This window comes from Argopecten irradians, chromosome 1, assembly GCF_041381155.1.
Source record: "Argopecten irradians isolate NY chromosome 1, Ai_NY, whole genome shotgun sequence".
In the NCBI taxonomy this organism is placed as follows: Eukaryota; Metazoa; Mollusca; class Bivalvia; order Pectinida; family Pectinidae; genus Argopecten; species Argopecten irradians.
Window position 1 is genome coordinate 34,579,889 of NC_091134.1, and position 26,673 is coordinate 34,606,561.

The 26,673-nt window shown below is 34.9% G+C and overlaps 2 protein-coding genes across 7 annotated transcripts in view; one reads left to right on the top strand and one right to left on the bottom strand.

Moving 5' to 3' along the window:
* LOC138325247 (synaptotagmin-1-like) overlaps positions 1-21,939 on the top strand; it is a 79,770-nt gene extending 57,831 nt beyond the window's left edge. For 4 of the 6 annotated variants that reach the window (XM_069270773.1, XM_069270783.1, XM_069270801.1 and 1 more), the window contains 8 exons: positions 9,602-9,836; positions 10,683-10,870; positions 11,315-11,440; positions 11,787-11,954; positions 12,429-12,605; positions 13,023-13,140; positions 16,406-16,539; positions 18,797-21,939. In XM_069270773.1, the coding sequence (XP_069126874.1) occupies positions 9,620-9,836; positions 10,683-10,870; positions 11,315-11,440; positions 11,787-11,954; positions 12,429-12,605; positions 13,023-13,140; positions 16,406-16,539; positions 18,797-18,982 (1,314 nt within the window). In that variant the 5' untranslated portion in view covers positions 9,602-9,619 and the 3' untranslated portion in view covers positions 18,983-21,939. Of the gene's footprint in view, positions 1-3,850; positions 4,007-9,601; positions 9,837-10,682; positions 10,871-11,314; positions 11,441-11,786; positions 11,955-12,428; positions 12,606-13,022; positions 13,141-15,469; positions 15,604-16,405; positions 16,540-18,796 lie in introns of those variants that run through there. The other 2 variants (XM_069270809.1, XM_069270764.1) reach the window with 2 other exon arrangements.
* A 347-nt stretch (positions 21,940-22,286) lies between these two features.
* LOC138325237 (uncharacterized) lies at positions 22,287-26,592 on the bottom strand. Its single transcript, XM_069270754.1, has 4 exons — positions 25,979-26,592; positions 25,058-25,721; positions 23,277-23,660; positions 22,287-22,981 (listed from the first exon to the last, which is right to left on the bottom strand). Exons 1-4 carry the CDS (start codon positions 26,413-26,415, stop codon positions 22,736-22,738), a joined length of 1,731 nt encoding a protein of 576 aa, XP_069126855.1. The 5' UTR covers positions 26,416-26,592; the 3' UTR covers positions 22,287-22,735.
* Between the last annotated feature and the right edge of the window lie 81 nt (positions 26,593-26,673).

Below are 26,673 nucleotides of genomic sequence, written 5' to 3' on the forward strand. Positions count from 1 at the left end.
GAAGCTAGTACAGCCATGGCAGCAACCACACCACATAGAATGTCTTCTGTATACTCGCACTTTAGATTCCAATGATTTTCTGGCTAGAGAACTTGATTACTGCATTACTAAATAAAGTTACAGTATCCCCATATAGTCCTAGTTACAAATTATGATGTTCATAATTTAACAGTCTTTACACCTCTCTATGGCTGCTGGTGACAAAATATATGACTATATATGTATTGATTGTATCTTTAGTGCTTCTAAAGTGTTATTGTTCTCAACACTCTCAAAAAAAAGCCAAGAGTAAGCATAACCGAGAAATTTCTGACTTCATTCTTCCTTTCAGTGTGGATTTCAAAACAAATTATAGGGGTTACATAGGTGGGGTGATCAAGACGTTCTAATATTTCCCTGCTACTCTGCCCTTTGGACCAAGGTGCATGGCATAGTGGTTAAGATGGTCCAAACTTTTTCCACTAGCTGCATGGTTTCCACCATTTAGTCATGTTTTGGAGTGTTGCAGAACGTGAATTTTCAAAATGTTTGCAGGTTAATACAGACGGCTCTTCTCAACCTCCAGGTTGCAAAATTCAAAACCTACAATTGCCAGGTTCTGACCAAAGGTCCGTGTTTTTTCTCCAGGTACTCCAACTTTTCGACACTACTTAAACCTCGCAGTCCCTAAAGGACTCTGTCTGTAATTTATAATAATTAGAAGGACTTGTAGCAAAATGATTAAACCAGAATACACACAGAATCAAAAGGAAGTGTTAGGGAACAGCTGCACCTAAAAACATCAAAGTCACACTGAAATGAAATGTTCTCTATGGAATATAGGATGAAAGGCCATTGTGATCAGCTGTACACCGATTCAGCCTGGAGTTGGTCAGCCTGTTTAATGATGTTCCAAACCGATGTCTCTGCTAATCCCTATAATTGGAAAAGCTTGTCCGAATGACAGCTCTATTGATGGGATCTAATATTGACGTAGGGGTGTGGTGTCACCTAGATACTTCTGAGTACACTGATAATTGACGATTACATGATACCAGGGTATGATTGATATGTGTCGCTATGGTTACCATCCTCCACAACCTACGAGGAAGCATTGGCGAGTTACAATGTTATCTTGTGTTGGGTTTGATATGTCTTTGTGTGGTGTTATTGATACAGGTCGTTACATGGTCTACAAACCTGGTTTTATTAATAACAGCAGAACAGTAGCGGTATTTAATGGTTAGGATAGAAAAAAAATTAACTTCTAAATAGGATAGAAAAGAATTAGCTTCTAAATAATAATTAACTGTCACTATTATAAATTCCACATATACTGTAAAAACACATACATGTATTTCAGCAATAATTCAATATTGCTTGTTACAAGATAAAAAATTTATTCAAATTAATCCTTAAATATTCTTATTTTAGCGTGAGAAATGCTGTGGTAGAATATTGTTGTGTTAATTTGATTTTCTGTATATAGTTTACAAATCCATGATGAAGATTGTGGAAATTCTATATCATTACTTGTTCAAGATTGCTTTTGTGCTAAAGATTGCTCCAAAATTTAAGTATGATTACAGTATACTGTACTAGCTGTAACCCAGTTTGAGACAACTGAAATTTTGCATCTTCAGGCTAAATATTTGGAACAGTTTGTAGCAGCAAATATAGCATAGATATAAGTATTTATTAATTTATTGAATTTATCAAAACGATTGCGAATGTACACATTTGTTTTTGTTGATCGACACAAAATGGTATCGATTAACAATGGAATAAAAGTTAACGGAAATTGACCCTCAATAATGAGAATGACAGATATAATGAAATCATCTATTTTCTTGGAAAATCTTTTGTTGTCATTGAAAATCTTTTGTTTTCTTGGAAAACTCTGTTACTAGGTCACTTAGTTGCTGTGCCCTTCCTCGGACACTGTACATGTGCTGTACGTGCCACCCGTTTGATAGCGTTGATCGATAAGTTAAGATCTATGTGTCTGCTCTATTTCTCCCCTCACCTACCTTACAATGATTCTTTATCAAGATAAGAGGCCGACCTATTCAGGATATGTTCTGTGACAAAAGTCGCTCGGGAATCGTACAAGTGTCAAGATGGGAAATAATTACAGCGCTAAACCGACGACAACAACTTCTTTGCGTCATGTTAGAAGGAACCGATCGCTTGGCAACCATTGATCCACTCCAGCGAGCATATGAAGAGATGAAGTGAAATTGGACAGAATTAAATAGCTTTACAGAGAATACCGCTATGTCTGTTTACTATGTTACAGTCGCTCAAAGCTGTAGTGATTTCCCTGTGGGTCTGTTTCCTTTCCCGGCTAGAAAAGCCATTCCTTTATATTAATGCACAGGCTACACTCACAATTCATGTTTATAATCAACTCTGGTGTCCTTGCTAGCTTCTTCATTTAATGAACGGCATCTAAAAGCACTGATTTGATTGGTTAGCCTTGTATTTAAGGATTTTTTTATTTGCTAAATTCTTTTTAAATTGGCTGCTTTTCAATTACTTAAAGAATTTTAAGATGCTTCAGTTTTGATGTAGATTTATATAAAGATTTGTAGAACAACAGTATTTCTTCATTTAAATTTTCTTTTAATCTACAAGCTTCTTTTGAGACACTTTATGATAAATTCATAGAGTAAATCTTAGTTAATTAAAAGACTGAAATTGGCTACATGTCATTTTTCATAATCTTACTGATGTCAATGTTTTTCAATTTCCAGTATTATATCAATAGAAGCCTTTTAATTTGACCTCTAATGTATTATACATGTACTTACTTTTACAAAATGTGTTTGAACTTGGTGGAATTTTGTTAAACTTCCAAAGTGGTAAATACCAAAATATTTTTTTTTAAAGTTAGTGGTAAAAATGTATACTTCAAAAAAATGTTAAGGGGATATCACACCCAGGCTTGTAGAGGTTTCATTTTCTTGTTCTGAAAAATTCAAGTGAAATTTTCTGATTTGACAAAAAAAAAATTGAAATCAAATATGTTATCGTTACTGGACTGGTTCTCGAATAATCTGTTGTACATATAATTAAGATGTAAACCAAAGCATTAATGCTGTATATATATCTAGATTAAAGACACCATATATTTCATTGATATGTTTATTCCTTGGACTAGTCCAAAAAGTATCTAAGGTTTAAATAGGATTGTTTTTAGCATCCTTTGAACAGTCTCAGGTTCATTCAGTCTGAACCACAGATGTGCCAGGAAAGCCAGAGTACCCAGAGAAAAAACCACTGATCTACCATATGGTCAGTACTACCTGGCAACAGTGAGTAGCACATCTAGCAATGCAACTGGTCTGCAACATTTGACCATTGGATCACTGAGGGATATATAGTGCTAGCTTGGACTGTGGATTTTGTTATTAAATGTGTGCTAAACATCAACAAACCTCAAGTCTATGGGGAGAGGCTGGATTGGGATATACAAGATGGTGTGGGAGGCAGCAAGGCCACTGAGCTATAGTGAAGCCATCCCAACAAGATCAATATGTAACTATTGAATGTTTGTGCCTGTAGCTTCATGTCGTGACTAGTAGGAGCCATACAGCAGGAGTAGTAGAATCGGGGAATATTATGATGCAGATAGCTTTTCCAGATCTATAGTAAGTCACATACCACAGGGGAATATTATGATGCAGATAGCTTTTCCAGATCTATAGTAAGTCACATACCACAGGGGAATATTATGATGCAGATAGCTTTTCCAGATCTGTAGTAAGTCACATACCACATCCACGACTGAGTACGTGTTTATTGTAAGCTTGAGTTGCCCTGGTGTGTAGTGAAAGGTCATTCCTGTATACGTAGTTGAGCGTTCATGCTTGGATAATTTTGTATATAGACTTTACCCTATACATACGATAGCAGTATACGCCACCAAAATGGAGGTTTATTGAAACGTAGACTTTTCTGGTGAAACTTTACATATGCCATGGATTAAATAAGATTGGGTCCGTGGTAGGAAGGATGACTTTCGGTAAGTTGACAGTTTTCTTTAATTGACAGATTTGTTAAATGTCTATTTAACCGAGATCTGTGTATCGGCAGCCATTCAAGCTGAAGTTAAAATTGACTGTTTTTTAAACATGGTGAACTTTACTAAGGTGTTGTCAAAATTCCTTTGCTGGTTTGTATCTTTTGTACACTAGGATATTTGTGATGCCCGAGTTGTACTCCTAAAATAAATTACAACATTTTGAACATTTCAAACCACCAGTTTATCTGTTGTAACCGGTAAATATCACAACCTTTTTACTTGTACAATAGGAGATTTATCTGTATGTGTGGATCGAGGATTGTTTTGCTCATGAATTCAGTGTACACATCAATTGTTGTTGCTGTATCCGCCTCCTCTGTCTAACAGATCATTATGTGGATAGATTCAAGTTTATTGATTTTCATACCACAACCAACAGGTTTGTTGACATACAATTGATTTACTAAGTGTGAAGGAGTGAATGAAGAAATGAAGAAATAAAACACTCCCTCAAATAAGCAATATCTATGTCAACAGATTTTCACTTCCCATATTATGGAAAAGTTTTAACAGACATGAACTTCAGGGGGAAAAAGCCAACTGAAATAGACGATTTTGTGAAGAAAATTTTTTATTTTCAATAAAATCACACCAGAAGTATATGCTACATTGAGAAGAAAGTAAAACTTTTTTCAAAATTTATTATCCATATTTAAACACATGTACGGCTGGTTTTATTTAGCCTTTCTTGCACTAATGTTTTTCACAAATCCCACTCTCTATTAACACATTTTATAATTGTTTGTTGGTCATGAACATTTCACTTCCTCGCCAACAGAAACATTATATTCCTGATTATTTAAACCCGGCCACCCTGCAACAAAGTTTTGGGGTGTATTGGATTCAGTTGGTTCAATTGACTACTCCTCATAAACTACTGGAGAGATTTTAACAAAACCCTGTGGCATTAATCCGTATACAGTGTAGATGTACATAATCTTTATCTGAACAAGATATGTACCACTTTATTAGGTATACAGAACAATAAACAACTACTTCCTTTAAACTACTGGAGAGATTAATCAATAATTTAAAAGATTAGTTAAAACCAGAGTTATTCAAGTGTGGATGACATTTATGTGGTTTTAGCCTATGTATATCACATCTAAAAGGAAAAATATTGACTGAAATTCACACTTACGTACAGGAAAGTTAGACAAGCATCAAACAGATTATAGGTTATGGATTTTTCTTCAGGAACTTCTACTTTAATATACCACTACAGATACATAGAAAGTGTAGAGTAAGCTAGCATATTTGAATGATACATGCTATTCCTATAGGAGTTTTGTCCTGATCAGATAAAATGTTTTGAATGATCATGTGTGGCGTTATTTTAGCTATTAGCCATGAGTGCCATACTGATGTTGCCCTGATGATTTAAAGGGTTCTCTGTATTCCATCATAAGAGTTATGTACATGTATATTTACTGCATTCAGTTGGTAATTATGGGAGGAATGCTAACTGGACGATGGTAAATTTAATGAAGCATGCTAATCAATTTACTCAGTTATCTTACTAGAGTGATGTGTTATGGTAAAATAATGGGGAAATATTTTCTAAACTTTTGGCATTTTGACATGTGGTGGAATTTAAATATTGACAGTAGCAGACTTACCTTATTGAAATACAGTTTTTGGAGTGGATTTTTTAAAATTTTGAAAGCTGAAGTAATGTCAAGCTTTTTGATTTGACCTGTAAACTGGCAATCATTAGCTACTTCAGTCAATTGTTGTCACCACAGGACATATATGTGTCTATATCACAAATGGTTGGTTACACTATTGACATCTACATCTATATGTAGTTCAAGGAGCAAAAATTCACAGCCAGTCTGGAGTTCAAACCCCTGACTCTCTGATCACAGCCAGTCTGGAGTTCAAACCCCTGACTCCATGATCACAGCCAGTCTGGAGTTCAAACCCCTGACTCTCTGTTCACAGCCAGTCTGATATTCAAACCCCTGACTCCCTGATCACAGCCAGTCTTGTGTTCAAACCCCTGACTCTCTGTTCACAGCCAGTCTGAAATTCAAACCCCTGACTCTCTGATCACAGCCAGTCTGATATTCAAACCCCTGACTCTCTGATCATAGCCAGTCTGGTGTTCAAACCCCTGACACTCGATCTGTTCACAGCCAAAATCTACCTGTGGACATTGTAGGCGGATACGATACTGATTACAGTAATCAACCAGTATATACTCTTCCCAGCTCCCTCATTAGTTTTTCATCATAAAGCCTCAAATTACAAGCTATATTTGGTACCCTGTATCGCCTTGATATGCATTTACTTTACTTGAAATTAGGTTTGGTTACAGAAACTAAATATATTTGGGTATACGTACGAACACCATATGCAGTGGGCAAAAGACAAATGCACTGCCAAACTGAACTCAGAACCAATAGAGCTCTTTGGTCATTGGTTATTGACCCTGAATCCTGGAAAATCACCACATATATATGAATATACAACCAACCATACATGTAACTGGTTTCAGGTCATTGAGGATTGGCCCGCCAGCTGTCACCGAATCTTCCCTTTACGTTTTTGCAATGACGTACATGATATTTCAGATCTTTCCAAACCAAGTCTGTCAAGTTTGTTGGAAAGCTTTATCACATCCCATCTGTGAATTGCTATTATAAACTGATACAACAATAGCCTAATTAACATTTTATGGCATTGTATATATCCATATTTCTGAGGTAAAAACTAAAATGCTAGGCTACCAGTACTGTGAGTGCTAATGACATCCCCTAATACAGCCACAGAGATTTGATGGAGATGTAGATAATAGCCTACTGCCGCTAATTTGATTGTGACTGTAACAGAGGGTAGCTGTAAAAATCTATCTCATAAAGAAACACACATGGTCGAGACATAAAAGAAATGTTTATTACCCAATAGCTTATTATCAAACAAGTAGGTATCATCCTCATAATTCTAGATGACGATGAGACAATTCCACGGTAAGCCATGTGGTGTAATTACAAAATCTGTTTACTGGATTTTGACAAGGGCATAACACTGGTGACATCACCTAACTCAATCACCCCTGAAGACACATTTGGACACTTCTGAAACACAAAATAGACTAGTCCATTTTGCAATTTGAGGGGTGTATGAGTTAAAGAAGAAGACGAGACATGTGTAGAAAAGTCACATGTGACATAATGGGGGGGGGGATTTCATAAGATGCATATTATATGTCATTTGATAAGGGTAAAGCATTTGCTCGCCTGTCATCTCTCCTATGGCTGTCTGCGGGATAGCTATACAATTGATATTATCCAGAGACTTTCCTGATATCTCTATCATGGTGATGCAATTTATGGAGATGCAAAAGAAAATGTAATTTGAAACAGGATTTATAAAGTTTCTTATCTTACAGTTATTTTATCACATTGTTTCTTAAATTCAAGGTTATATTTGTTAAAGTTGATCCCATAATGGTTATAGATATAGGCGCGCCTTCAGTTGTTGGGTAATAATGATATTATAATAGTTAATGATAGATAAAAGATTTTAAGTTGAAAATTGATTCTGTCAGAAGTCGTGTCCAGATGTATTGACCTTATAAAACATCCTTCAGTTAAACCGTTTATATTATAATATTATAAAATATCCTTCTGTTAAACCGTATAATTTATATTTGTAATACAGTACTATCGACAGCCTTTCACAAAACATAACTTTTGCGTATGCAGTGTATTGCTTGATAGAAATTCAAAATTATAGCTCTTCTCTAATACTGTAACAGATGTCAACGGAACATATTTGGTCTATATAGACAAGTTCTGGATTATACAGGTTTTCATTATTATAGATTAAGAAGAAAAATCCCTCTAGAGTTAATGCTGACCAGATTTGATCCATTGTCCAGTACAGTAATAGCCTGTGGCTGACCTTTGTTGATTATGTCAGGCATCGGAATTACACCTGATGGACACTGAATAACAATGGTGTGTGATTACCATCAGTTCAGTGACAGGATTACCTGTACAGACATTAACATCATAGATAATTAGTATCAGTACCATATACACCTGTCCAGGTGGTTGATCCATCCATTTATATTTTAAGTCATATTTTCACTCTGTGTTACTGCCTGGCATGCTTCAGTGAAATATAGCACTATAAAAAGAGTAAGAGTTCACACTACATGTATTACAGAAAGTCACAACATGAACATGATACTACAGTCTCCAAAAACATATACACACACTGCATACATGGGATAGCATCCCTATATTACTATAGCTGTTAATTGGACGTTAATTTTATCAACCCACTACATATACACTGTATTGTTATGAAAGGGAACATTGGTTGGTTATGATTATATTACAGTTTTGTGAAGGTTTTTGTGGCATTATCCTCAATTCATCAAAAAGATGTCTAAATTGGTGACATATTTTCTAATGTGGTGAGGTATTCCAAAGTGATGATGTTTAATTAAGTTGTAGTATTAGTAAAACGGGTAGCTGTTGTCATCTACCTCGTACAAGAGAGGTCATATGCTTTTACAACTCACTCAGATTAACAATACCATGACGTCACACCAACAAAAGCATGACATTACGACAATGCTGAGTTTACAAACCTCATCAATATATACCCATCCCATCAATTCACATCAACTTTACTGTGCATTAAAAATATAAGGTGATCAATAGGGAAACATTGAGAAAGATAATCATTCACCCCTGAAATTGAAACTGGGTGAATATCAACCCTAGGGGTAAAATTTGGACACTGTCAAACACTTAATTTAGCCTGATGTTAGGATTTTTTTTACTTCAGAATTTTCCAGTAGAGTTGATATTCTACTGTACTTTTGTGTCACTTTCAAAAGAGGGTGAATAATTCTGCTACATTGTATTAGTAATAGCTAGCGACCATAAGGTATCTCTGTAATTTTTAGAATCTAATGTGGCTCCCTAAGTATCTATTGATTTATAGATGGACACCAAAATTACAACAGACAGTCAGAAAGTCACATGACATATTATACTGGGTATAAAATATCATCATGTGATGTAGATTTGAAACTGACTACCATCAGCATATTGAATTATGAATTTTTGTATCAATATCTATATCGGATTGAAATAATTTATTTTCCAACTGTGACATGCATATATAATAGATGAGAGTTTGTAATAAGTTGATATCTGGAAAAGACTTTTATATGCCTACGTGAGGTACATGCATATAATATTCATTTCTGCTCGAAATTGTTACAATATATACATTGTATATAAATATTAACCATAGCATGTTGCTAGAAAAAAACACGTCAATATATAGCTTTGTCAATCCTATAAAATGATTTGGTGAAAACACACAGTGAAGCTGAAACTATTGACAGGTGGCCATTCATACTGGCGATCGTCAGAGCAGGTTTGATGTTGTATATATAGACGAAATTCATGAACACATGTAATTGATATAACTCTTTTATATGTTTTGTCATATGTACCAGTAATGCTGTTTATACTTATATTGTTTCCCATTTTTGTGTACTTACAGAGTAGGGTGGTGTGAGCTATGCCTGTCCTAGATAAGGACTCACTCCTTCGGTTACGGCGGGACCTCTCAGCCACCGTAACGAAGGATGTGGTGTCCACAATGGCCAATGTCATTGAGGAGGTCACGGGAGGCGGCGATGTTACAGCACCGAGCGGAAATGGCACAGACTTCGCCACCACACCGGCCACAGGCTTCAACAAGTTCAAGGACATGGTCTGGGATAAAATAGAATCATGTAGGTCATTTGTACCCCTGAAATTCCATAATGAATTGGTCTATAGTCTTTGATTTAGAAGAGCCTAAATGTGTCTTCAGGGGTTAAAATATATGCATAGATCTGTTCTAAATCTAATCCATTACTTTATCCAAGTATCTATCATTTATGTGTGAAATTTAAAGGCCTTTTGAGGAATTTCTCTGGATTTCCCTATTTTTGGACTAGCCTTTCATAAAATTATTCTACAAAGTAAGCCATAAATCAATTTGCAAAAGAAATCAGTAAGGAAACCAACACAGTTTTCATATTTTGTCTGCATATAAATCTATGTAAGAAAAATTAAGAAAAATGGGGAGGGGTGCTTATAGGGATGGGGGCGCTTATTGGGTCAAATACGGTATGTTATTGTGTTATTTTAAACAAATCTTTCAGAATTACAAGAATTTCAACACTGTATACAGTTGAACCCTTAAGTATCTCAACATTATAAATAATCCAAAGAAACTGTTTAATTCCATGCATTTTGTTGAACTGGATTAATGGTATACATTCAAATCCACCTAATAAAAAAAATTGAACAACCTGGGAACTCAAACTTTTAGGCATTTTATCGCAAAAATATTCACGAAATTAAGCCCTTATGAAAATATTCACGTTGACACTATCTATATATATATATATCAAGGATATGTAAAGAACATAAGTTCTGCTTTTAGAATTTGTTTTTCATACATTTAGCAGAAACGTATATACAATGTATATGTATAAATAAAAAAATAAAATAAAAAAATTAGAAAAAAAATTGCCTTTAAACTAAAAGCCTGACTTTAGGAGTTCTTCAATAATGTGTACGTTGTATTACAGTGGGTCTACCCATCTGGGCGCTGGTCCTCATCGCCATCGGGGCGGGGCTGTTCCTACTCTGCTGTCTCTACTGTATATGTAAAAGATGTATATGTAAGAAGAGGAAAAAGAAAGACCAGAAGAAAGGTCTCAAAGGAGCCGTCGACCTCAAGAGTGTGGCTCTGCTGGGAAATGCTATCAAAGAAAAAGTATGTAAAACAATCAATGCAATGGAACAACTCAAGTAAACTGCAAGTCAATTAATATTTGTGTGCTATTAAATTCCTCATACTTCACTGGCAATTAAAAATTATAAAACTGATTGGGGTTGAACATTTTTCAATCGTAGTTTAAGTAAAACCATACAGTATGTGTCTATAAATTGCAATATTAAAGTCCCCATGAAAATAGTACACTTATGCATTAGATTTCACCAATGGCTTCCAGTCACAAAATTTTAACGTAGAAATATAACTATCATTAGAGGTTTTTTTCTGCCGGAAATCATGATATTATGTACTAAAAATCATTGGCTACCATCAAGTCAGAAAAAATATTCATAATTTTGTAAAATGGGATATCAGACTTTGATATGTCTCATTTTATAAGACTTCTTGAAGTTTTAATCAATTTATTTCTACTGGTGTAAACAGGTTCAACCCGACCTCGAAGAATTACAAGTGAACATGGAAGATAATGAAGATGCAGAAAGTACAAAGTCTGAAGTGAAATTAGGAAAACTTCAGTTCTCACTGGAGTACGACTTCCAGAAAGGGGAGGTAATTCTTATCTGTATGACTTTCACAGTGTATAGTGAAATGGTTTTCAGTCTGAAGGATATTACATCAAAATGGAAGAATCTTAAAAAAAAAGAAATGTTGGAACATTATACCTTCTGTAACTATAAAAATACTATAATAAACAATCCAATGAGATATTCAAAAAAATATCTTCAGATTTTTGTCACCCTTGGCAATAATCTCCCTTGTAGGTTATATTTTCATGGTCCTTGATGGTAATCTCCATTTGATGTTTTATATAATCTCCCCTGATGGTACACTCCCTTTATTGTTATGGGTTATCTCCCTTGAAAATAACCTCTCATTGATGTTTTGTGTAATCCAGCTGGCTGTTGGTGTGATACAAGCTGCCGATCTTCCCGGAATGGACATGTCAGGAACGTCAGATCCATACGTCAAAGTTTTCTTCCTCCCAGACAAGAAAAAGAAGCACGAGACCAAAGTTCATAGAAAAACTCTCAACCCCGTTTTCAATGAGACTTTTGTATTCAAGGTGAGGTTTTTTCATTTAAAAAATCAGTAGACTCCCACACAAGTCTCAAAATTTTAACTAACACTTGATGGATTATTGTAGAGCATATTAATTGGCTAGTGAATAAAGCATTCTTAGCTCAAATCCTGGCTAGGACACTGGATAAGGATTATTGCTTTAGCTATTCAAGATTTGGTTTGGGAGCTGTTAGCATCCAAGTAGCAGCTGTGGTTATATTCTTTTCTGGAAGATAGGAAGGCATTTGCTATTTAAGAATACAGACCAAATAACCATGTATGGTAGTTTGTGTACTACTTTCAGTTTGGGCAATCTTACTATATATAGGCCTCATAATGTTCACCTTCCATAGACAACCCCTGTAACTTTGACCGACATCAAATGAAGCTTTAGTTATTCTTTAAACAGAAAACTTGAAATTATGAATTAAGAGTGATTTGTAAGAACTCATTAAGCAATCTTGATTTTGTTTTCCAGAATGTTCCATTTGCTGAAATCGGCCAGAAGACCTTGGTCTTCTCAATCTACGACTTTGACAGGTTTTCCAAGCATGACCAAATTGGCCAGGTGAAAGTACCGATGAATTCAGTTGACTTGTGTCAGACCATTGAGGAATGGCGTGACCTTACCAGCCCCGACACTGATGCCGAGAAGGTAATGATTCTCCCAAACCCTTCATTAACCTACACTTAATATTTCTGTCCATTTTCTTGTGATGTCAAAAACTTACCCGCCCAAAAAAACTAACAGCTAGAACATTATGAAGGGAAGTAACTCTGACAAACTTGGAAATTATTTCTTTTAAAACTAAATGTAGTGAAAATATAGTTAAAATATCTCATTAACTCCTTCATCCCTGGAGACACATTTGAAAGCTTCTTATTCAAAGGCTGGAACAGTTCATTATGAATTTTCAGGGGTGAATGAGTTAAGGTTTATTGACTTTTTATGTGGCCAATGTTTGGTGTTGGACTAGTACCAAAAAAGCTAAAACACAAAATCCAGATTATCAGCGGTTAAAAAAAATGTATCATTACTGCTTCAGATAATTTAGTGTTTTTTCTTTGACAGGAAAACAAGTTAGGAGACATTTGTTTCTCCCTGCGATACGTTCCCACTGCTGGCAAGTTGACAGTCGTTATACTGGAGGCCAAAAATCTCAAAAAGATGGACGTTGGCGGACTGTCAGGTGCGTTTAATATCCTTATTACTTACTGGCTAGAATATTGACTGTTAACGCCATATTAAAAAACCACAATAGTTAAGACTACAAATTTGGATGGATATAAAGAAAATGTTGAACAAAATCTATTAATGAAATTGTAACGACAATTAAATGTCAATCATTTGGCAAAGACTTATTCTAAAAGCTACAATTAGCAATAGATTGGCTATATACAGTAAACATTTCCATTTTAAAATTAAATTTGTTTTCTTTGCAATTTGTGAATTTTGCTTAAATAAAATGTTATGATATTTCTTATATCTGAGTATGTTTATTCACTTGTTGGATTTATAGAAGCGTAGTGCTGATGTACCATATGTTGAAAAAAAGCTACAGAAATTACTGTATGCAGATATTGAGAAGAAAACATTTACAAACATAAGTTAACTTATGTCTTGTTAATGAATGGATTTTTTTATGTTACGAAGATATAACACATAAATATGAGTGTTATCTAAATAATTCGTAAACCTCGAAGCGGTTAATGTTGAGAGTGTACGCTTATGCCTTTTGTGTTATATATGTACAACAAAAAAAGATTTATTCAAATTAATCCAAATACAATATAATATTAATAGATTAATTGTTCAAAATTCACTTAAGAACTCTTTTTCTTTGATAAAATACTGCCATTGAATCAGCCAATCAGAAATAATGATACAAATATGAACTGATTAAGAAATATTTTAAGCAAACGAAAACGCTTTATTACAAGCAAAATTGAATTATTTTAGGATGAAGTGTGTATGTCAATATTTTCTCTGATCTTGTTTTGATATTCTATATAAATTAGATATTTTTAAAAATTCTCACTTGAAATTAGGTGCATGATACGTATATAATAGATATTTTATGTTGATATATTAAGGCCACATTATGTTTTATCATGCATTAATTTTCTGCATGAAAATCAGATAGAACCAATTGTCTAGATGAAAATAAGGACAGCCCAATCTGTTCTGCGTTACAAACAACGTTCTCTCTGTTTTGAACAATTATAGTTTGGGTCAAAGGGCACAAAGCACAGCTTATATCGATTTATAAATACTTTTCAGTAAAATTGAATCTCAAACAAAGAGAGAAAATCAATATTAGAGGAGAAATGAAGGACATGATTCAGGTATATAGATCTTATCATACCTCCCCTCCGTTTTGTTGAATTTGCTTTATGAATACTAAATTTTATCTTTGAAATTCACCTGAAAGGTTTTAAGCACCTTAGTATATGGTGTTAACTTGGCTAGCCAACTAAATTTCTCTCTGTGAATTTTAATTGCAGACTGTTCTGCATTTTCAAAATAAATTTATAAAAAAGAATGAATATGCTTTCTTTTGCATATTACAGTTTTCTCGTTCTTGAGCAAAGATATTGATTATTGCTATAAAGATAATGCCATATTTCCCGAGAAATAAGACTCCGACAAATGTTAGTACAGCAATACAATATACAGAATTTTAAGCCTAATCTTTTAATTAAAATAATAATAAATGAAAAGTCAGATAACTTCGTAGTTAGAAATGTTTTCACTTTATGAAAGAGCAATCAATAAATTATATTGACTGAAAATTTTTTATTTAAAAAATTTTAAAAAATGATTTAAATACATTTTTACGTGCAAATTAATTACACATTGACCCAAACTATAATTTATTAAGAGACTGTGTTTGTGTTGACAGGTTGTACTGTCGTAACTATAGGGCATTTATAGTGCAATATATAACATATAGTGCATTAATTTCTGCAGATTTTATGTTGTAGGGGGAATGTATTATCATATATGTCCATTTCACATTCTTTAGCAGACAAAGATTTTAATTTGTTATCAATTGTTATTGTGTTACTTATCATATTGTAGTTTGAATGTCACTCAGTGCACTGTAATCAATTTGAGAGAATTGTTAAGAGATATATCTATTGGTTTTGTATTTGAACATTCAGGTATTATTTTCAATTGAACTTTTTTTTTTAATCCCACATTCTATTTTCAAGTAAAAAGTTATCATTAAAATGTTTCATCATATTTCTGGTCGGATATTTGGAGTTTCAATCTGAAAGAACAAAATTATTTTATCTATACATATTCAAAAAAATTTTTTTTTTTTAAATCTTGATCAAAGTTTTCATGTCAGGGGAGGTAACTCTGACATGCTCTGTCTCAACAAGTGACCTTTTTGTCCTTATAGAAAACACATTGTTACCAAGAATATCTGCTGGAGCAGAGATCAAAAGCCAATAATATTTTGTTATGTTCTTACAAAATACTATGTATGCAACCTTTGTCTCGTTTACCAGATCCGTATGTGAAAATAGCTCTGTATCAGGGCAACAAACGCCTGAAGAAAAAGAAAACCACTATTAAGAAACGTACTCTGAACCCGTACTTCAATGAATCATTCACATTTGAAGTCCCCTTTGAGCAAATACAGGTATTTGGTCACTCACCTGTTTGTTATTATTATTGCATTGCCATGGTTACAAGGCGTTTTTATACTATTGGTGATGTGATGCCATGTCCAGTTACCTTGACCTAATTACTAGATCCAGTGTTATCTAAATCAAAAACGTTCATGGTCCATTTTTTTTTTAGTTTTTGTAAGGAAATGCCCAGTTTTTTTGCATGTGTACTTATGCACGACAGCTCTGTCCTACACTTTTGTCTGTGTTGAACTGGTGATTTACTAAGCTTTTGACATGTATATCCATGGTAACCATTTAGCTTTCTCTATTCCCACATGCTGCTTCCTAGCAACCTTGTAATCATGCTTATATTCTCAACATCAATGTGCTTATTGCAATTTTGCCCCCCCACATTTTTTTTTCCAAAAAACACCTTTTCTCTTGATGAACAATTTTTATTCTCACTTCATCTTCATCATACATCTTATCAAATTTTTGGCAATTCTGTTTTCTTCTCAGTATATCTTGTAGACAGAGAATGTGACTTATTGATTTAAAGCTTATTACGTGTATATAATCTTAATTTTTTCTTCTGGGATTGCTTTTAAGTGTTATAGAATGTACACACAAACTTTTTAGTGTCCTCAACCTTTGACCTCTACAAAGGTCAGCACCCATGCCCCAAATACGGTCAAAAACTGGACATGGCATTAAAGGTACTCGTGCATGATTTGTTTCTATCTTTTTTTACAGTTTTTCTTACATTTCTTAAGTGGGTTGTTGATGTTTCTGAAAATTTTCCTTTTTTTCCATTTTCATTTCGTCTGGCAGATCCTTATGTTAAGATATCTTTGATGTTAAATGGGAAGCGAGTTAAGAAGAAGAAGACGACAATTAAGAAGTGTACTTTGAATCCATACTATAACGAGTCATTCACATTTGAAGTTCCTTTTGAACAAATCCAGGTATTGTTGGTCTGTAGTAGCTGTGTGAAACAATCTTGTGATGTACTGCCGCACATTAGTGTAGAAATCGGTGTGCTATACAAACTAGTGTTTCATCAACTAACATCTATAGTGCCTGTTCCCAATGCTTTACATGTATTGAACCCAGCTGCGTTATTTTTTGAACAAGATCAGAATTCAAAAAAGTATTTCAGTTTATGTTTCAGTTAATATCCTTTGATGTTAGAAGACTTCTATTAAATGCAAAAATGATTTTTGAAAGAAAATTGTTCAAGAAATCTGGGTAATGCATGTTATGTAGAACATTCACATTTATCCATAAGCATGCTACACTGACAATGGTTGGGTCAAAGATTTATAAATCATGATGCTATCTTTAGCTAACCACACAATATCAAAACCTTTGAGAGCATTTGATAAATGGAGAACCAATTTTATAATAGTACATGTAGATGAGGAAATTTTGATAATAATTTCTCAAAAAAACCTTCTTACAAACAAAGTCATTAGAGTGGAACCACCCTAGTCCTTAACTTGAAGACACTGTTTAGCTCAAAGTATACTTTGATGGCTCAAAATAAGACAAGGTTCAACTGAATTCATAATGATAAATGTATAAATTATGAGAAGAAATGCACAAGGAGACCCCCTTTGACAGCTGTGGTTTGCTATTGTGTTATGCTAATGAATGTATATTAGATATGCTGGCATGGCCTAAATGTGTTTCACTTTGTTGTAAAAAGAACACCAGTTACGTCTTGCTGAGGTAGGCTATTAATAGACCTGATTAATGCAAAATATTTATAGTCATGGAAGGAAGACATTTGATGTAGAAAATTTGGTTTCATTTTATTTCAAATTCAAGTTATATACTAATTTTTTGAATAATTTTGAGGTACTAGAGTTGAATGTTGAGCTGGTAGCTGTCTATATATACCAATATATTGATGGTTCACAAGTAGATCACAGTAGACGGTAGAAGTCATGTGACAGTACTATCATGGTGTTCATCCTCACATTACACTCCCGCTAATCCCTTTGACCAAATTACTGACAGGGGACGTAACCCAATCACTTATTAGACCTTTTGACAAGGGAGATAACAAGGGACATAATCAGACTACTAACTGGGGCCTACAACAGGGGAGATAAAATATTCAACTAGCCAAGTCATTCGACAGAAAATTCAAATATTCACCAGGTCGTTTGATAGGGGAGATAATCTAACCAATTACCAGACCATCTAATAGGAGAGGTAATTTTTCACAAATAGCCATGCCATCTGACAGAAGAGATAATTGTTAACAAGTAGTCATGTTATCTAACAGACTAACATTGGAAAAAAGTATAACTAACTGGGCCATATGATAGCTAGGGAAATGACTTACTAACTATCATTTCATCTAACAACTAACAGTTTGTGGCAAGGGAGGTAACTGGACCACTAACAATATACTGAGACGGGGAGATAATTTGATCACCACCCATATCCTTTAACAGTAAAGATACTTTAACCCTTCTATTTATTCTATTTCAAACAAGGGGTACAATAACTCTAATCTGGGATGTGAAGGGGCTATACAGAAGACTTTGAACAAGGGACATAACTCTAACTAAGACTTTTAATAAGGAACATAACTCTTAATCCTGACTGAGCCTTCAGTGTATCCAAATGTTGTGCTAACAGATACTGCACCAACATCAGAGACCCCTTCCCATGTGTGTAACATACCATCATCTAGATCATGATGTGTTCTCAAGTCTTGCCAGAACAACTAGAGACTGCAATCATTATCTACTAACATTTTGTATGATATGGAATGTGATTTATGTTGTTAAAATTATGCATATTCCAGAATGTAGTTACTTGATTATTTTATTTCAGTGATTTCCTCAATAATAATTTTAATAATGCTTCCTTCATTTGTTTTATCTGGAGAATAAGCATAAGAATCTTTGAATATTTAATAATAAAAAAACGAACAAAAACCAGAGTATGAAAATGCTAAAATGCTAATAATGAAAGAAGGAAATAAAGATAAAGCCTGAACACTGTGCCTTTGATTGTATTGTTGAACTGGTTTTCAGCATTTATATGTTGTATGCTTTAAATGTATATCTTGGGGGGGAAAACTTCAGTAAAATCTTTTAACTGTTACAGTAAATGATGTTTATCTTGACATTATTATAATATATATTTACTGATGTATGCTACGATTGACATATTATTGACACATTTATTTTTCTGCTAAAACAGAAAGTGTCTCTGTACGTCACAGTCGTGGATTATGATCGCATCGGGACCTCAGAGCCAATCGGCCGGGCATTGCTGGGATGCAACTCAAGCGGAACGGAACTTCGTCACTGGAGTGACATGCTTGCCAATCCGAGGCGTCCAATCGCACAGTGGCACACCCTACAGGAAGTGCCAGAGAAGAGCTAAAGCGACCTGGCTGGACCAATCAGTGCAGGACAGCCCTGTGTACTGGTCGATATGTCCTGTTAAGGCCATGGTGTGCAATGTCATCAGACATATATATATATTTAAACTGTTGAACATATATCGTTACATGTCATATTTATGACAAAGGATGAATGACATATTATATTTGACAACTTCTTGCTATGATATAACATACTTGTTTTCTTGTTTTGGGGTAATACGTGTATCATCTTTCTGTTGTAGTCTGTAGAATGTTAAAAAAAAGAAAGCATTTCGAACGTTTCTGCTTTCAGGGTTGTAGAACTTTTCATCGTTCTTTGATACAATATTTTCAAGTTTTGAATCATTCAACTTAGACCCCAAAGTTAAAAGAAACAGATGAAAACAGCAAGGAAATATTTGTGTTGATATTAAGATAATGTCATTATAAAGTAAACAATGCAACATTTGAAAAATAATGTGTTATGTGAAAAGGACGTAGCCAGTTCTCATTGTCCCCTATCTAAGATATTTATATATACACAAAATTGTATGAGAAATCCACAGTATCAGACCTATTCCTGAGTATTGAATTGTAACAGAAATCCAAAATGTCTGACAAAAACACCTTTTAATAGCTATGCTTTTTCATTTAATATCTATATTACATGTATTTTAAATCATATTTTTACCAAAGAAAATCAGTTCTGGGCCCAAGTGTTTACTGTAAAACTTGATGAAATCATTTTACTTCAGTATTGGCTTTTGAACAAAAATCTTCACATTCCATTTTACTTTTGACATGCCAGAATAATACTATATATTCCTCTAGGTTTTAGTCACTTAGAAATGATCATTAACGAGTAGAGAGTTTTATCGACTTCATACTCTTTTGTGGGAGATATTAATTTTTCATTCAATACCGGGTAAGAATCACATGATGTAAATACCTTTTACCATGTAACGAAAGTATACATCGTTTTAGACTATCCAGTTAATGGTTTCTGTATTAAAGCTCCCCTGATAAGCAGCATGTAGATGCTGTGTTTGTCGACCATTAGAATTGCATCACCGTTCATTACTTTTCATCGCCAGCCGCCACAGTAAGTGAGATATTAAAGTACCAATATATCTATAAAGTTCAGGCTAGTTCCTTCCTGACAACACAAACTTATTTAACATGTTCACCCCTGAAATTTCATAATGGACTGGTCTAGTCTTTGATTTAGAAGAGTCTAAATGTGTCTTCAGGGGTGAATGAGTTATGCATGAATTTCTAAAATATGTATAGAGATATCCACTATTACATGTCAAAAGAAATAACTTCTAATTGAAAATTGAAGGGGGAATCTCGCATCATCCAGATGGTACCAGCTAGGGGAATTGTTTGGAAGTCTATGATTTTTTAAACAACAAAAAAATCTCAAATTGTATATAGATTTAAATTTTATGTGGAATTGATGACACAGTTCTGTGATTTTTCCCTGTGTGTGTAGCCTGTATATAGTTGCCCTCACATTCTATCGTTATGTGTTTTTAGGCTTCCTGTACTTATACCACTGGATCAGACATGCTGTGATAATTTTACTGGGGTTTGTGTCATCAGACAAAAACTCCCAACATCTCATACATCTACAGAGTTTTGCGGCATCACATGGAATACCATAATCTGGTACTTTACATGACGAAAATCCTCCAAAAATCTGATAAAGCTACAGAACTTTGTGGGGTTTGCAAGACAAACTAATAATTTCTGGAGAAAAACATGCTACTGTTTATATGAATTTCATCTCTTCAGATGTTTAGTTTCATCTCTTATATTAGCTGATATTACAGAGTTATCCATTTGTTGTGTCATGTCATTTAAAGTACAATGGTAAAGGATTGAATTTTCACTTCTACATTCAAATTAGTGGTGTAATGATAGCATTTAAATGTACGTTTCATAAGTAGTTTAAAGTGTTATTGAGATCTAAAATCCTTACGGTAGTTTCCAGGTTTCCAGAACCTCACAAAGAAACTAAACAATTGAAATGCTGGGGAAATGGGTCAACATACATTTTTGTGTGTAGTAAATTCCCTTTTCACAAAGTTATCTTTCGCCTCCAATGAAAGATTGGTGTTGTTACAAGAGATTTTTGTTCTATAACGTTTTGTTTGAGAATTTTATGTTAGATAACGGTCATTCCCGGTAAGGTTTGTGATATAATGCAAAAATCTGCTATTTGTTGCAATGCATTTGTTGATTTATTCTTCGGTTTACATATATTCTATTTAATTCTGATTCTGAATACAAAAAATTCAAAATGTTTTTAATGAGAGACGCATGCTTTCAGCTTCAAGAAATCGGAATCATTGAATTTTTGTGTGGAAAGATAACCAATCATTCCATTGAATTGGCATGTGCCAAGTACATTCCAGATCATGTAATTTTCAGATGGACAAATATCTTGCTTATATGACATAATCATCATTATGTGAGGTTGTAGTTGGTGATTTTTCAGTCAAATGATGATGTAACAGTCAAATGTAATTTCCAGAGTAACAAGAAATGGTCTAGTATCCGACGGCATCTTATTGATATTTTGAATCAAAACTGTTAAACCCTTCTACAATTTTTAAAGTTTCAAAAAAATATTTTTGTCTTTTAGGTATTTGAACATGAATCTCAATTTTTTGGCAGCTCTATTTTCCAAACCTTTTTTTGAGGATTTTGTTTTAAAAGAAATGATCATTTTGGACACAATTTGTTTGAAAATTGTTTTGTTAAACATTTGGCATTATTTATTAACATGGTAAATTGTTGAGAAGTCTTACCTGGCGGGTAAAAGCCTCTTCCTTTCTGACAGTCCTTCTCTCACACATTTTACACGAGGTCACAAATATGTAGATGTACTAGGAACTGAATGTGTATATTCCACCATGCTGTTACATAGAAAAGTCTACTGTTGGTGAAATAAAAGTCTGTCTGTCTGGTTTATCAGTTTCCTTTTATTTATTTCAACAAACGTTGTCATGCCTTCAGAACTTATGTTTTCATCTCAAAATGTATGACAACGCCGTTTCCATCGTTCATTTTTGTTCAGATTAGTTAAACATTTTATCTAAAACTCCTTCATGATGAAACAATTATCTGAATAGAAAAAAAACACTCTTTGGGAATCACAATACTTGCAATGAATAGGGTACGTTTGATATTACAAAATTAAAATAAAAGATCAAAATGAATTTTGGCAGTACTGCCAAAACATTATGTTTACGTTTGCAGTGCAAAGAAATGTGTACATATGGTCAAACCATGAAACCAGTTTGTGGTCTAAAAAATTCATTTCACATTTTTACACTTATTAGTAAATTTAAAGGGGTTTCTACAGATGATTTCATCTAAACATACATAAAATATAAAATCAAGAACTGCAGACAGAAATTCTGTGATAACCAATGTCTATAAGGTATCGTACATGTTTGTCTGTCCATTTGAATGATTTTCACAGCTTTAATACGGTTTTTAATTGATTACTGAAGAAGAAATAGCATGTCAAAATGTTCGCCCTTTTATGGCACACTTTAAGATCCACAATGTCTTGGTTCGATGATAACTCAAGTTTCTTATTCTTATACAATTTTTAAAAGTAAGATTCGATTGGACACAAATATATCCAGCAGAACTATTTTGCCCTTTGGATACGCGTCCATGATGAAACAACATGTGATTGCCATAAATGAATAGCAAGAAAATGAATACAACAATTGTTTTACCAAACATGACAATTTTTATTTGTTTTCTGTTTCGTTATCCCCATTTGTATAATCATACGTGAATAAGCATGCGCGGTATGCCGATTTGGACTTGACCCTGATGATGCCCTTGGGATTTAGCTGCGCGATGGAATAGGGGTCGTAAAGCTGAGTGTAGACGAGGGAGGGTACTAGGTGGTGCTCGCTTCCATAATCTGCCTCGAAGTAGTATCCAAAGACGCTATCGTTGTGGCGCTTGTGTCCAATATCGGGCCAAACTACCTGAAATAATGTGTCTCGAGTATTTAAGCAAATAAAATAGTTCAGATTGCTGCAAGAATATGGAAATAAAAAATATGTACTTATGAAAATCACTGTTCGATAGATATGGGTAAAAACCATTAGATGAAAACTTCACATGGCAATATTAAGACAAAAACGATATATTTGAAGGAAAATCGAATTCCCTTATAGGTTCCACAAGTACACATAACACTTAGTATAATTACCAATAAACTCAAACTACAAATATTTGGATTCACGCTGTGAAACGAAAACGGTGCTAAGAGAATATTACCTCAGTTAAGCCCCCTACGTGGAAGCCTATGATTACTACAGACCAATTATATCGGTTATGGAAGGAGCAGTGGCCAATGATCGGCCGACCAGCGTCATGGTAGACCTGCTGTGCCAGTGTGGAACTCATGTTCTTCGGGATGCACGTGAAGTAGGGATCCCAGTCCGACACCGCCACCTTCTGGACATACACTGCCCCGGCGGATAAAGCCATGTCTAGTCTGCCTTTTGTGGCTCTGTCCATCGAGATCGAGACCCCGGGCACGGATGTCGGGAAACAGGGGTTCTCTCGGAGAGATTCAAATGCATCTATGTTTAACCACATGTCGAAGGAATGACGACTCTGCTGGATCGTTTCTCTGGCTTTAAACAATGCTTCCATTACCTGAAAGCATCATAAATGGTGAAGTAAAATGGGATTTGAATCAACTACTTTTCGTTTTAGCCCACCATGGTGGGCTATTCAAATCGCTTTTCGTCCGTGGTCCGTCGTCCTTCCGTCTGTCCTTCCGTCCGTTAACAATTTTTGTTACCGTTATTTCTCAGAACGTGCTGAAAGGATCATTCTCAAATTTTATATGTAGGTTCCCCTAGGGCCATAGTTGTGCATATTGCTTTTTGGGACCGATCGGTCAACCAGATGACTGCCATGCAGCCATCTTGGATTTTGATAGTTATTTAAAAAGTTTGTTACCGCTATTTCTTAGAAAGTACTGAATGGGAAATTTTCAAATTTCATCTACTGTATTTTAGGACCGATCGGTCATTAAGTTGGCCGCCAGGCAGCCATCTGATTTTGATATCAGAAAGTACTGAAGGGATCATTCTAAAATTTCATAAGCAGTTTCCCCTCGGGCCCTTGTTGCGCACATTGCATTTTGGGACTGATTAGTAAACAAGATGGCCGCCATTTTCGGATTTTGGTAGTTAAAGTTTGTTACCGCTATTTCTCAGACAGTACCGAAGGGATCATTATCAAATTTCATATGTAGGTTCCCTTAAGGCAATATTTGTGCAGATTTCATTTTGGGTTTGATCGGTCAACAAAATGGCCGACAGGCCGCAATCTTGGATTTTGATAGTTGAGGTTTGTTACCGCTATTTCTCAGACATTACCCAAGGGATCATTATCAAATGTTATCTGTTGGTTCTTCTAGGGCCCTAGTTCTGCCTATTGCATTTCGGAACCAATCGGTCAACAAGATGACCGACCGGCCACCATCTTAGATTTCTTGGATAGTTTTAAGTTTTAAAGGCAGAGAAAAGAAGTTTAATTTTGAAAAGCAGAGAAAAGCTCCCTCTTTCATTTGCCAGACATAGATCATTCTTAGGTGGGCGCTAATATCTCTCTGGGATCTCTTGTAAAGAAATGCCGATCATAAATCACATTTGCTCCGAAAAAGTAATACACATTGCCATGAAATACCCTTGAAAAGAGCTTTAAGTCATCCGAGTCCAGGAAACCCATCTGACTTAAGACATGTTGAGGTATCTATATAACATCATTTGGGCCTTAAAATCCAAGTTGCTATTAAAAGAAAGAATGACATCCCGGTTGTGTAATCCCAGTTTAATGTAGAAATACCACTAAAATTCACATGAAATATGGACAAGAATTTCAAAGTTCAATTTAAATGACATAGATTTACATTTGCATTTAAAAACAATATGCTAAACACATTTATTGGGACTTAAACTTTGATAGGAACGATTAATACATCGTTCCTATCAAAGTTTAAGTCAATTTGGAATTGACGAAATATGACATTAACTGTAAATTACCTGTTGGACGCTTCCAGTGAAGAAATCATCAAAAGTGATGTTTGGTTTGAGTTCTGGATTCTGGTAGTGTAACACTGCGTCAAGCGTTTTGTCGACCTGTGCTATTGGTAAAGCGTTCTGTGTTGGCCAATAGTAACAAGCTTTTCCGTAGCCCCGCCCTTCTTGGACGTTCATGATGTCAGCTGATTTTGTATTCACAAGTGCGTTGAATCCGTGAACATGCTCGTCAATACTGAACCCTCCAGATTTCCTCAAGTCGACGGAGGAAGAAACTAAGAACTTCTTGCCTTGGTGATGAACAATGCTAGCCTGTCTAGAATATAACAGAAGAGTATCATTGTCACTTGTGAACGCGCCCAAAGGTTTCCCATCTCCTGTGTTATACCCAATAATGACGTCGTAAGCCGTGGTGTATTTGGACTTCTTTGCAGGAATGGCCGAATACCTTTGCTTCTGATAATTCATAAGCCTGGCAATCCAGTCAAAGTATGCCACATTGTATTGGTTGTTTGTTCCTGTGGTAGTCGACATGTAGGGGATTCCTAGGTATACGGACATGTTCCTGTAGGCAGCTTCATGCACCAGCAGTTCATTTGAATCGACGCCATCGTAGGACGTGAAAAGGACAACGACAGAGGATCCATTTGCGAAGTCACAGGGTTTACTGCACACAATACAAATAAATAATTACGTAAATGATATTAATTATTAACATTTAAACGTTTTTTCTTTTACTTTTTCCCTAAAGCGGCCATAAAACAGCCATAGATAAAAAAAATGTTGGCAAAGAAAACCCAGTTCTTGAACACCAATGAAAACAAAATCACTACGCTAGTATGATATGATATTGATGAACATTAGGACGTGTGGAAGTTAATCGATCTTCAAAAAACCGCAAACAAACAAAAATATGTATAATACCTCTGTGGTCTGATTGCAATCGGAAGTACAAGGCGGAAGTAAATTCTCTCACGAACCAATTTCCTTTCGAACGATGGACACGCCATAATTGTATCGGTGAAGTTCTCCCCGCCCTTATAAGATGCGAAAGATGCTATCTTGAAGCCGAGTTGATCCATTTCTTTTTTTGCGTCCTCGAAGCATGTTGGTCCTGTTTCGGTTTTCACAGTAGAGCACCACGCATAGTCTGGATCTGCCTCCATGTCCTGTTGTGACCGGAGCAGGAATTGCTTGGGTCGTAAAAGGACTGTGTCGCCGCCATTCCTGGTGAAGTTAGACAGCGTATTGTTCCAGCTAGTTCGAGAGTCGTGATCGCTGAACCATGCAGCAGTTATAGGATATTTCTGGGCTGAACTAAGGCATAGCAAAGACAGAGAAATTCCTATAAACAAGATCATTTTGGTAGCTTTATACACCAGATAGGGCACAAGATTAAAGTCGAACTTTACAGACTTTGAAGTTCAAGGCTGTTGTATATCTATTTGATAAGGCCGACAGAGTTTTGATATCAACACACACAGTACTGTACTGTACCATTTAAAAACAATTCTACGACGAATTATTAGATTTCTTTCGAGATTTAGTTGTGATTTTCTATATACATGAAATTTTGTCGGAATAATATGCAGATTTGTAAATTGTATGCTCCGACTAAA